General features: G+C 39.9%; 1 protein-coding gene across 2 annotated transcripts; it reads right to left on the bottom strand.

Moving 5' to 3' along the window:
* Positions 1-562: 562 nt before the first annotated feature.
* On the bottom strand, positions 563-7,069 carry csdc2b (cold shock domain containing C2, RNA binding b). Of its 2 annotated transcripts, none has more exons than XM_010747198.3 (4): positions 6,895-7,069; positions 4,473-4,803; positions 3,545-3,667; positions 563-2,374 (listed from the first exon to the last, which is right to left on the bottom strand). In XM_010747198.3, the coding sequence occupies exons 2-4, from the start codon at positions 4,652-4,654 to the stop codon at positions 2,212-2,214; spliced, it is 468 nt and encodes a 155-aa protein (XP_010745500.1). In that variant the 5' UTR covers positions 4,655-4,803; positions 6,895-7,069; the 3' UTR covers positions 563-2,211. The 2 variants fall into 2 exon arrangements, with proteins under 2 accessions (XP_010745500.1, XP_010745499.1); XM_010747197.3 differs by having other exon boundaries at positions 4,473-4,871; positions 6,895-7,066.
* Positions 7,070-12,416: the final 5,347 nt, after the last annotated feature.

The raw sequence follows: 12,416 nt of genomic DNA, 5'->3' as shown, positions 1-12,416 counted from the left end.
ACACCCAGACTCAGTCTCAACTTCCTCTTCATTCCCTCCTGTCTTCCCACTACCAGCTGAAACTGGTCCATCTTTGGACTCCTTCATCCATCTACAACCCTAATTTCTCCTCTCATCCTTTACCTCTTCATCTTATTTATTTTAAATACTGAAGGTGTTGTGCCTGCCCAAACCAACTCTTAGTGAGTTAACGAACAGGCTTAGTCTGGTTCCAGACTTCTAAATCACCACCTACATGTATCATTTATTCAAAAATAAATGGTAAAAAAAATGGAAGCATTGAAGGCAATGATTAATGATGTTCAGTCTAATGACCGGCTTTGACACAGTGACACAGTCGAAACCAGACCTCTTCATTAAAAAACTGTCTCTCTCACCACATGTTCAACCACTCTTCCTCTTCCTCCCTCATTCTCACGCACACAAACAACTAAAGAAACACAGCTTCTATCAGACCTGTGAATCATAAAATGCTTTAATGTTCTTCCAAGGCTCAGTAGAAGTAATCACGTGGATCAGCACCACAGTGGCTCGTGCACAAACAAAAGTGCCCTGCGATGTGCAAGATATAAACAAAATTTAATGTTGAACATATTCAGGCAGTGACACTGACAAAGAGCTGGGATGCATAGAGACTCCATGGAATGGATATAATAGATCATAACAAACAGTACAGTACATAAATGAGCACAACCTGAATAACTACAAACATATCTGTGACAATGACCTCCATTGGCACCAACTATGAAGGTCATTGTAGTTCACCATCACGCTGAAGACGCTCAATAAATCACAGACAGATCTTTTTTTTCTTCTTTTTGTTCTAATAATAGAAAAAGAGATTTAGAAATAGTTTTGTTTATCAGCATTTTATGGCTCCAGACACTTTCAAAACAGGAGTTGTCAAACAGAAAAAAACTTCACAATGACATCTTAAGCGCTGTGGCAGTTTTCATAGTGGAAGTTCAAATTTCTTAAGTGCAAGTTTTGACTGTATTAACCAAAATATAGAGCTTGTAATCTGAGGACACACATAAATCTTAAAAGAAATAAGAATCATCAGATAAATAATTAAAATAAATAAGCACAAACATAACAATACAACCAAGGATATGTATTTTTCAGGAAAGTTTCTTTCCATTCACAGTAAGAATTTGCTTTTCAAATGTCCATACATCGTTTAATGTGATCTTCCTGCTTTAATCCTGATCTTTCTTCATGCCTTTTCTGTTTAAGTCAAACTGAATTCCTAATTTCTAACTAACTCTTACTCTAACTTTCTGTTCCCCTCTCCATTTCAAAATAAAACTTCCTTCTTTTTTTTGTCCCTTAAGGTCATGTTTCTAAACTGGTGACCTGAAACCAAGAAGGGTTTCTTATGAGACATCCCGTCAAGGCTGAAAACACAGAACGACGTCTTTTTTTAGAGATTTTTATTATTTAATTTAATTCAACTTCATTTAAATGCAAAACTAGCTGTGATTTTACTCCTTCCTTTTGGTCAACCTGTCTCTAAACCTTCTTTCGCTCAGCAATACAATCATTCAAATCTCTTCAACTTACTTTTATGTCCATTATCTCTGTTGTTGAATTCAGAGTTTCTTTCCAAAGTCTGCACAGATATAACATGATAACAAGTCATCTGACCCACACTTGCACTCAACATGTGATCCTGGAAACTTTGGTGGCGTAAACAAGTGCATAACAGCTGCAAAGATGGGAAGTAAAACTGAATTCAGCCTTTTGTCCTGCGTCGCTCTCTTCCTTGCACATACACTCAGCTGTCATGCCTCTGTCTGTAGATCTGCACCACAGTTATGTATAAGATTTTTCCCTAATGTTTCATATTTTACACAGCTGATCTCCATGAAGAATTAGGCCCACATGCTCTGACTGGTCACACTAACCCCCCACCCCCCTCAAATTTTACTTTTTAACTGCTATCATGACAAAAATATAAATAAATAAAACAAATGTATCTCTTTCCTAACATTGAATAAATGCTCAGTTTCACATACACAGCAAATTAAACTGTTTCATCAGCTCTGTGATTGGACAAACACCAACTACATCTGAATTATTGGCGCTGTTAACTCGGGATACTTTGCTGTGTATGTAAAACATGTTTTTAAAAAAAGGATTGTAAATTATCAGTCCCATGATAGGTCCACCATCCCCCACCCCACCCCACCCCAGCACCAGAGCTCAGGTCTACGAGCTGATGACCTGCCCAGACCAGGTCTCGTGTTTAGTCCCTGGGTTGAGATGTGTGATCTTCACCTCCACCGCCTGCACCTTTAGGTTCTTGGGCGGGACCCGGCTCACTTTGTATGTGACCTCGTCACCCTCAACTGGGACATACTCCCCCTCGATGCTGAAACAGAGGAACATTAGGAAATGAGGCCTGATATGAGTAAGAAAAAAAAGTAAAAATAAAACTTAAAATGTTAAATAGTTCAAACAAAATAATGTTGCATAATTAGATCAAAATTAGGGAAGTCTGTAGTTAACAGCAGAAATAGCTTTTTCTGCGACTCCCTGAGACCACAGACTTAAAGTAAGACGTTGACATTAAGAGAAACTCATTCACTTTCTTGCTGGAAGTGAGATGAGAGGATCAATATCACTCTCAGGTTTGTGCGTGAAGTATGGACCTGGAGCCGGGAAGCAATTACCTTAGCTTAGCAAGACTGGAAACAGGAGAGTTAGTCTGGCTCTGTCCAAAGATAAAACATCTACGTCTACAGCTTACTAGTTTACATGTTGTAACTGTTTGACACTACTTCATGGCGAACAGCTGTCAGAAACGGTGAATTCCTGACTTTCGACCAGCAGAGCCTTCATCTCCTTTTTTCCAAGAAAGAAGAAATTGGTACGACAAGCAAGGCCCCAGAAAACCACAACTTCTCGTGTCCTGACTCAATAAACAGGATATGAGGTCTTACTTATTACTGGGCCTTAGACGCGCTGGAAGATGTTTTTGAACTTAGGATGGAGCTATTCTGGTTTTTTTCAGTCTCTATGAGAAACTAACTAATTGCCTCCAAATTTATATTTAACACAGAGATTTGAGAGTGTTATCGAGCATCGAACATCTGCTGGAGCTCTGCTAATGAGGGGAATTTGGGACAACATAAATCTTGGACGTTCAGACCTACAGTGCAGTTGTTTGGCTATAAGATAACTGGACCATGCTGCATAGTTTAGGAATTTCATAAATTTGCTTTTGCTGAGGCTGTACAACATTTGTCAGAGTACTGCTTGTTCTGACTAAAAAAGGAAGAAGAGAAGCAGCAAAGAAGTTTCTGTACTTTCTGTACTTGTCCACTTATTATTGCAGGTGTCACGATGTCCTAGGAGAGTTGAGAAAAATTGCTTTCCTTTTGAAAAAGTCTACGCGTAAACAGTGTTGTTTGCTGAGTTCTTACAGTCCTTTGAGTTGACACTGCAGTTCTGCAATAAGTCTGTGTTGCTATTTGTAATTCAGCTAATGGACCATGTGATCTTGTCTTATAAAAGTGTGTTCAGTGTTATCACCACTCACTCTGAGATGTGAACAAAGATGTCTTCACCGCCGTGGGAAGGTCGGATGAAGCCGTGACCTTGTGACCTGGAGAAGTTCTTACACACACCCTTAAACATCGGACCTGAGTGAGCACGTACGGTACTGCAGGCAAAGAGAGAAAAACAAAGAAAGTTTCTTTATTAATCATAAAACTACTCATCTCAGTACAACTTACTGTCATATTGTTTCATTGCAAGACGTGGAGGAGCAGTTCAGAAGTATATATTTCTCTTTTATGAGATACAATTGAGTGCTCGTGTCCTTTTGACAAGACAGAGAAGTGAAGTGTGACGACTGAAAGGAGATTTGGTGAGAAGAGCAGTTTGCATCAACACCTACACACCGCCTCATGTCACAACATAACGGCAGCAGAGATGGCAACGACTAATCTGCTGACTCAGTGTGACACGCTGCAAAGCAACCACGACACAGCAACCTGTCAGATTTTTGTTATTCACTTATTACATCAGCTGACAAACTGCAGAGGTGGAAATATTCAAATCCTTTATGACAGACATGTCAGCAACATGTACCTACAGTATATGATCAGAAATAAAAGTACTTATTATGTAGAAAATGGCTCCTGTCCTGTAATTATATATTATTGGATTATTACTATTATGATGAAGATGAAGTTAATTGGTTTTATTATTAATAAAGCTTTAGTAAATTGTTAATCAATCATTAATAAATCAGGCTTTAGTTAGCACTTAACTCTTTTTATTGGCTGCCTTCATCATCTGATACATATAGTGAAGTAAAAAGTAATTTTCTTTCTGAAGTTTAAAGTAGAATAAAATGGAAAAACTCAAATGAGATACAAGCACATGCAATTTTATAGTATTTAAACAAATGTCTACTTCCTACCACACACTATTTATATATATAATCAACTAATCACACTTACGCTGAGTAGGTGCGGGTACGTTTCGTTGGCAATGGGCTGGGCAAATTCCTAGGCAGTGGTTGCTGCTTCCCCTCCTCCCATACCCGGCTCCCCTCCCTCAGAAATGGGAAGGAGAGGGTGAGGGAGGCGTTGGGGGAGCGGAGAGGCGTCCCAGAGGGCGACGTGAGGCTGGGGTCTGCCATGTCAAACGTGACAAGAAGGAGGAGGATGGGGGAGGATGGTGTGGGTGCAGTGCTGGATGCTGCTGCTACTCCTCGAGCCGCAGGCTGCTGATGGGCTGCTGACACTGTTGTCTGTCTGCTGGTGTATCCGTCTGCTTGGAGAGGCCTGCCTCAAGTGTGGGACACAGCAGATATATCCAGGTCAACTCTTTCACTTCAAGTCTGTCAGGAGGACTCGCTGTGAGGGGAGAGACCGCAGGGACAGAATGGAGGAAGATCACATTGTCAGTTGGCGTTAGACATGATGGAGAGGAATGAGGGGAGTCATCCAGCCAAGAATTTTTAAGTCAGAAAACACAAAGAATTAAAGGACCTCTGAGGTTTAACATTCCTTTTCAGTGATCTATCCTTTTGTTTCAGAATATAGTGTTCTGCCATGTTATGTCATTTAGAAAAAATATTAGACAAAATTCTTTCCAACAGGAAAACAGATGTTTAGGTGACACAACTAACAGTCGAGTCTTAAGTCAACTTGCTTCTAAAGGGGTTAAAAGGTCACAAACTTTAAAAAAGAATGATCAAAATCAAAGCAACAGAGGCCAGAATATTCTGAGTTTTAGGACATATTTTGGGTCCAAATACTGCAAATCCTAGACTTACCATAGTGCAACCCAGTAGCATGTGTTCATTTGGACCTCCAGTTTGTTAACACTAAGCTTTCTGTTCGATGGGGATGTAAAACTGGCGCAGTGCCCTTTTAACAACAGCCCTTAAATTTTCTTTTTCATTCTTTGGAAGTTTCCTTTTGGCTCAGTTTGTAAGAATCTGCATTGCACTGCAATCCCACACAATTATTATACTTTATTGTAAATGTACAAAAACTTTACTTTACAAATTTTTACAGTAGTTTTTTTTATTTGTATACAAAACTGGAAAAACACAGAAATTATCTATAAATGAACATGTGGCTCGCTATATAGAAATATATTCAAGGTGTTTGATCATAATAAATCAGGGAAATCAGGTTGTTTTTCTGCAATATTTTACTCTAATTTGACTATTCTTGAGTGGCAGCTTGCTGACAGTGATTTAACCTTTTTTTTTAATTATTATGTTTTATTTAAAGTGATTCAGTGTTTTTGATTTGATTACTTATCCATCCACCTTTTTTATCGTTCATAAAATCCACAACATCTCCTGTTAAATCAGGTGACCTTGCCCCTCAGTACCCTTTAGTCTATTTTCTCCCTGTAGTGATATTTTCAGGGTTGGAATAAGGAAGCCACTGGCTGATCTCAGGTCAGTATTTGAGCCCAGAAACACCGTCCGGACATTAAAACCCGTTTCATATGTAGGATATACGTGGGTGTGTTTGTACAGGATGTTTTTTTTTTACGCCCACTCCCCCGCTTGGTATGACGTAAGCAGAGCTGGAGCTCCACACGAGGCGTGACGTCATAACGGCAGCAGAAAGCCGCCTCTGGTTGGTGCGTTCGTGACGTCAGTGCCCCATTCCCAAATGATGAGTTACAAATCCAACAGGAGGAATACTACAGTCGAGTTACCAGGAGGATGCGTTACAATAAAACACACACACAGTGTGAGCTGCAACATGCTTATTATAATTAAGATAATTATGAGAGACTAACGTGAACGGGCCCAAAGAACTGTGAGTTTACACGAGAACATCTGGATGTGCGCAAACGAAGCTACAGAATTAAGAGTCATGACTCCCCTGGCCCGGGTCCAGGACAAATCTCTTCCCTGTGCCATCATTATGAAGGCATGACTGATTAGTCCATGAACTGTGTTTGTGTGGAGCTGAATTCATACACTTCACCTTCCTCACAGAACCAAACCAGAAAATCACACATTTCATCTCTTTTGCTTGTTGCCCGTTTGTATTGAAGCCAGCAGCAAAACATAAAGAAATACATTTCTCATTCACAGCTCCAGTAATTTCTCTAAAATGTAATGCAAGGCGAAGAGCAATCAGTGCTGTCAGACAATATAACCTGGACAAAAGCAGGGTGAGAGGTCCGTTCATAAACACCTACAGGCGGTCAGTTATGGTGGGGACATCACACCGATCAGTCCTCCATACAAACACATAAGGATGTCTCTGTTATTTAGAGGCATGCAAAGCATACATCGTCCCGACCATGACCAAAAAAAAAAAAACCCAAACAAAGCCACACTGACACACTGACTCCCCCCTGCAGGCACCTAAACATGCATATAGACACAGAAATGTTACTTACTGCATCGGGTGCGCTTGAAGGTTGAGGACGGTCAGAGTGTGTCTTTAAAGTCGGTGTGTATTATATAACGAGTAATTAAATAAATAAGTCGACTAAATCCGCGCAGAGCGACGGAAAACCCTGCTGTGACGGTGTGAGGGCTGCTGAGTCTGCGCAGCTGGCGGAGATTCCGATGGCGTGATGTGTGTGTGTGTCTTTGCCATATGATGTTCATCATACTGCACTATATTTGCAGCTGTTCTTGTGCTGCTCTGATATAAAGGATGTGTTATGTGGCAGACTGCATTTTGGATTTTACAAGTTTATCTTTCATCAAATACACATGACATTAAAACACACACACACACACACACACACACACACACACACACACACACACACAGAAGAAAACAGTTGTAATGCTCAGAGAGAACTCCTGCTCCTCAGAGTCTGCAGAAAAATAAAAAAGAAGCTAAATAAAATGTTGTTTTTAAAACGGTTGTTTTCTGTTTTTTAAACAAGCATTACGGACATTATCTGTAAATTAACTATTTTAAAAAATATATACATTTTAAAATGTTATGCCAAAATGACAAATTACTGTTAACTGGCATTTATGTCCACACTCCAACAGTGTAAGTAAATCTTACCTCTGTGTACCATTATATTCAAACTCTATGAGCTAATTTTTGGAAAAATACTTTGGAAAATAAACAATTATTACAGTCGTTTACTGTTTTTTAAAACAGTATACAATGCTTTGTAAAAATATATATATCTGTAAGAAAACAACAAACAAATTTAAAACTTTTAGACTGGTGTACTTTAACTTTCAAAGCTCTAATCAGGATATAAATTTAGCAAACTTTTTTAAGTGCTAGTAAGGGCAAAGTCAGGAAAACAATGCATCACAAGTCAGCTGTTTTCAGGACAGGTCGTAATTAAATGGTTGCTCGTTTGATTTCCAGCTGCCTTAGTCCAGTCGAAGTGTCCTTGCGAAAGATAATCATGTTGGTCTGCAATGTTTGTTTTTTACAGTGTATTTTATCCTGTTCAGCTTTCTGTGGGCGATATTTCTGCATCAGGGGTCCCCAAGCACACCATCTATTTGTGTGATGAAGAGTCTGTGCATTTTAACCTAGTTTCAACAACCAACAACTGAGACAACAACCAGCCATGCAGTTGTCACATGAAACCCAGCCTACCGCATTTCTGATTGTACAACACACACAATATGTGTGCGAGTTGCATATCAACACTGACCAACAGAAACCGTGCAGAGCAGATCTGTGTCCTTCACTGCCCTTCAAAAGTGGAGGATTTAAAAGCTGGTCACTGATCCTTTTTTTTTTGTACTTCCTATTATCACACAGAATGACAAATTCACAAATCACAACCGCTCGTGCTGATGATACGTCCTTTTACTGTAGACAAACAGGAGTACAAAATATTACAAGGCTGTTAAATGAACTGAGGACGTGTGCAAAACACCTGGGATAGAAGTAAAATTCAAATAAAAGTGTTTGGGTTTTTTTATATTAATTAATATACCACAATAATACTACCCTTGTTTGGATCTTGATGTATTAAGAAATTTTTTTTGCTTATTTCTGTAATACCAATAACCCAGACTGAGTCATTCAATCAGATCCTCGTGAGATGTTTGTGTCTGACTGACCTAATAAAAGCCGTGATGACATTATGATTCAAATAATGACTTTTTTTTTTTTTTTTTAAATTGGGAGTTAAAATCTTGTGAAATATACCAAATGATGACACACATGTCCATCAGTCACTCGTTATTTAATATAATTTCTACGTGTAACCACAGAGCTGGCATCTTAAAGGGAAACTTTGGTGTTTTTTCAACCCTTTTGTGACTAACGGAGACTGAAATCTTTCAAATCGATCTAGTATTGACTGCCACCGCCAAACAGGCATCAGTGTAATCCTTCAGGACAACTGCACACCAGCATGTACGTCCACTAAAAGGTTCTGTTTTTAAAAGCTCTGCCAGTGGCAAAACAACAAGCACTTTTAGGAGGATGTAAATTGATGTGTGCAATTGCCTTGAAGGATATACATTGCAGCCTGTTTCATGCAGCCTGAGCGCAGCGCACTCTTGCTCATACGGACCAGCTTCAAAAACGGTTGCCCCGTCACGGCACAAAAAACATGTGGAAAATATTGTCCGGGTCCTTTAAGGGCAGCATTTACAACACAACCAGTCTCTGTGTGACAGAGGTCACTTCACACAAACAGTATCTTGGTTCAGACGCAGCTCGGCTTTGTGTCCTACTTCCCAAACAACAGGGTTCAAGGTCTCCAGCAGACTGTCCCTCATCTGTCCGGTCAGTCATTGATCTGTTCATATCCTTTTCGTCCACTGCAGTGCTAATTGTTCCACCATGACGCAGCCCCAGCCCCGGCTCACAGATGGTCCCCTGAAACAACAGTGCAGGGTCAAAATGGACATGAGACACTTTTTTCATTTTATACATTTGTGTGCCATTTACATTATGATGAATTATTTATATTCTCAGAACTGTGTGGTCATCTAAAGCTCCCAGACTCTTAGTTTTGTTACATCTCTTATAGCAGGACAGCGTACACCTTTGTTACGAACACCTGTAGGAGCTTTTCTACTCATCACACAGCATTCATAACAATGACATTTACAAACAATCAAACTAAACCACTGTGATCTAAACACGCAGTAAATCAAAAAAACTTTCACGTAGATCCAGCGTTGGTGAACTTTCAACACACAGAGCTGTAATCGCTTATCCTCATCAGGGTCGCAGGGCTGGAAAACTTTGTTCTCTGGCTGATTCAGGCTATTGTAGGCTGAAGTTGGGCTGAGTTATAATCAATGGATTTTCAACTTTTCATCATCACCAGAACAAACAACAGATGTCTTGGTGTGTAAATGTGTGTTAGTCATGAAGTGTGCTTTACAATCAGAGTTGTACGGTGCCTCCTTCTTCTCTCCGGTGTCCTCTGCTGGCGGCGCCGCCGACTGTCCCGGCTGTGCCTGTGCGTCGTCGCTTGCGGTGGCTGGGCCCGTTGGCGACGTGTCCACAAACACTTCATCTGTCACCCGAAAACGGATCTCCTCCCCTTGATCCATGTAGAGGTCATGAGCCCCCTCGTCCGTCTCATATTCCCACAGCCAAACTTGCTCTGCTTCATCACTGCGGCTGTAGCTAAGGACGGCTCGACAATCACAACAAATCTGAGATCAGAGTTTAAGTCAAATGAATATTTTCAGACAGGATACAATTTTGCAGGCTGTTGAAGTGACTCCGGTGGGATGAGAATGTCATCAAAGAAGCCCATCGTCCACTGTGAAACAGAAAGGTTACAGTGATCAGTCAGGGTTAACAACAGCGCACCACGATCGTGTTACTGATCCTATATTTAAGTTACTTTATATACAATCTGAATACACTACAGGAAAGTCTAAACTATCTGAAATGTACAGCATGAACAAGGCAAACATCTTTAAGCACTCTAGATGAAAATATAAGGAGGGAATGTGTGTCAAATATTTGATATCTTGAATATTCTGAATATTTTCTCCATGTGAGCCAGATGTGACTCAGCTAATTAGCAGCAAATGAAACGTGTAGACAGCAAGTGCAGGACGCTGGATGTGACTTTAGTACCAGAGATGTGGAGAAATTGCAACATAAAAAAGGACCAATAACTAGACAACCTCTCAGATCTATTAAATAAATAAATACATGCACGATACACAGTGTCATCTGCTACAGCTGGTAATTAGATGATCAAGATGTGGAAAGTGTGTTGAAAATACATTTGCTGATACATTTCTGGAGATTGAATCAAACATGCTGGAATACAAAAAAAACAGAAGTTACCGTGAACTCCCTCTTGGCTGCAGTACTTGATTTTGCCGAGCATGATCTCGTCGAGAAAAGGGTGAATATACAACGTACCTGAATGAACTGACAGAAAACACCAAGCAAAGACGGGAATGATCAGTGAGCGAGTTAGATAGAGCTGAGGCAACTTAAGATCTGTGGTCAGCCTTGAGTGTTTTATTCGTGGATAAGAAAAGAAGCAGCATAATATAATATAATATAATATATAAACATAATCTGGGTCTGTGTCAGTTTGTTCTTCAGGTCAGCATTACAGAACACGGAGACCCTTTCCATCCCACTCTGATCTCGGAGTCTGTTATTGTAAAATGTTGTTTATTACTACCCACCCTATAAGTTATCCTGGCATTTAAATTAATACATAAAACATGAATTCACACAGCATTTAGCATCATCTAAGTTACAGTTGCTTGTTATCATCCATCTTTTGCCAGTACTTGCCAATACGCTTCATCATCATCATATCATCATCATCATACCTTGGTGTGTGAGGCTCCGTCTCTGTGGAATATGTAGGAATCCTCCAGTTTATTGATGTCGTACAAGCAGTGCACAGGCCAACGTTGTAGACCACCTGTGGGTGATGAGAGCGGGTCACAGTTTAGAGGATGCAGACGTGCTGAATGAATCTCAGACAACGTCTGTCATAGGATCTCTGGAGGCAAATCGATACCTTTTGTTTTATATCAATAAAATAAAAAGTTTAGTTTCTCTAAGACGTCTTAGTAGGATAGTATTAGGATAACTTTAAAAAAATGTCTTATATGGCATCTCTTCTCAAATTCAGAACTACTGTCCATTAAAACCAGATCCCAGGACATCACAAGTAAGGACTCTGGTTCTGTATCATGAAATTACATGAATTAGAAAGAAAGAAAGAAAGAAATTCATCTGATGTGATGAGACTTTTACATTTTACTGTATTTTCCTCTACATGTGAGGCAGGTGTACACACACACACACACACACACACACCACACACACACACACACAACACACCACACACACACACACACCCACACACCTTGTTGGCAGCTTCTTGTTCAGCTCCTCGGCTATGGCCTCGTTGAGTTGTCTCTGGAAGTTCCACGGAGGGATCCGGACAGTGTCGACCATCTCCACCAACACGAACATGATGCAGGCTGCACACTGTGAGCACACACTCACTTAAACACACACTCACTTAAACACACACACGTCAAAAACACACACACACAGAGCTGAACCGACCGAGCCGTCAGCTGAGCATTTCCAGTTTGTCAGCGTTTTTCAACAATGGATCAAAAACACTAAAAGTGTAAAAACGCACAGCTGACATGTCTCCACGTGATTATTTACGACAGTAGGGCTGGTTTTTACGACCTGTCGCAACACTTAAAGGTACAGTAACACATTTTAAAACCTCTATTGTTGTTATGGTTTTTCTATCAGTATAACTTTTCTTTGATTCCATAATTTACACATCTATACATATAACATAGTATAACATATTATACTTTTAACTTACTTTTGATATTTTATCTTAAAAATTACACAGATATATAAAAAAGATAGACTCTATTTGTGACATTTACACAGAATAATCAGCAACTGAATTACTAATATTCACGTCCTCTACCACCAATGAACGGATAC

Source organism: Larimichthys crocea, chromosome XII, assembly GCF_000972845.2.
Source record: "Larimichthys crocea isolate SSNF chromosome XII, L_crocea_2.0, whole genome shotgun sequence".
Classification (NCBI taxonomy): domain Eukaryota; kingdom Metazoa; phylum Chordata; class Actinopteri; family Sciaenidae; genus Larimichthys; species Larimichthys crocea.
Note: the sequence above shows the minus strand (reverse complement) of the source record. Positions and strands in the feature narration are given on the sequence as shown.

What these genes read in the sequence shown, in the direction of transcription:
- csdc2b (XM_010747198.3), bottom strand. Translation starts at nt 4,654, where the DNA reads ATGGCAGACCCCAGCCTCACGTCGCCCTCTGGGACGCCTCTCCGCTCC. An exon ending in CGTACCCGCACCTACTCAGC is followed by an intron (nt 3,668 to 4,472) that starts GTAAGTGTGATT and finishes CTTTGCCTGCAG; the next exon opens with TACCGTACGTGCTCACTCAG. An exon ending in ATCTTTGTTCACATCTCAGA is followed by an intron (nt 2,375 to 3,544) that starts GTGAGTGGTGAT and finishes CCTCTGTTTCAG; the next exon opens with CATCGAGGGGGAGTATGTCC.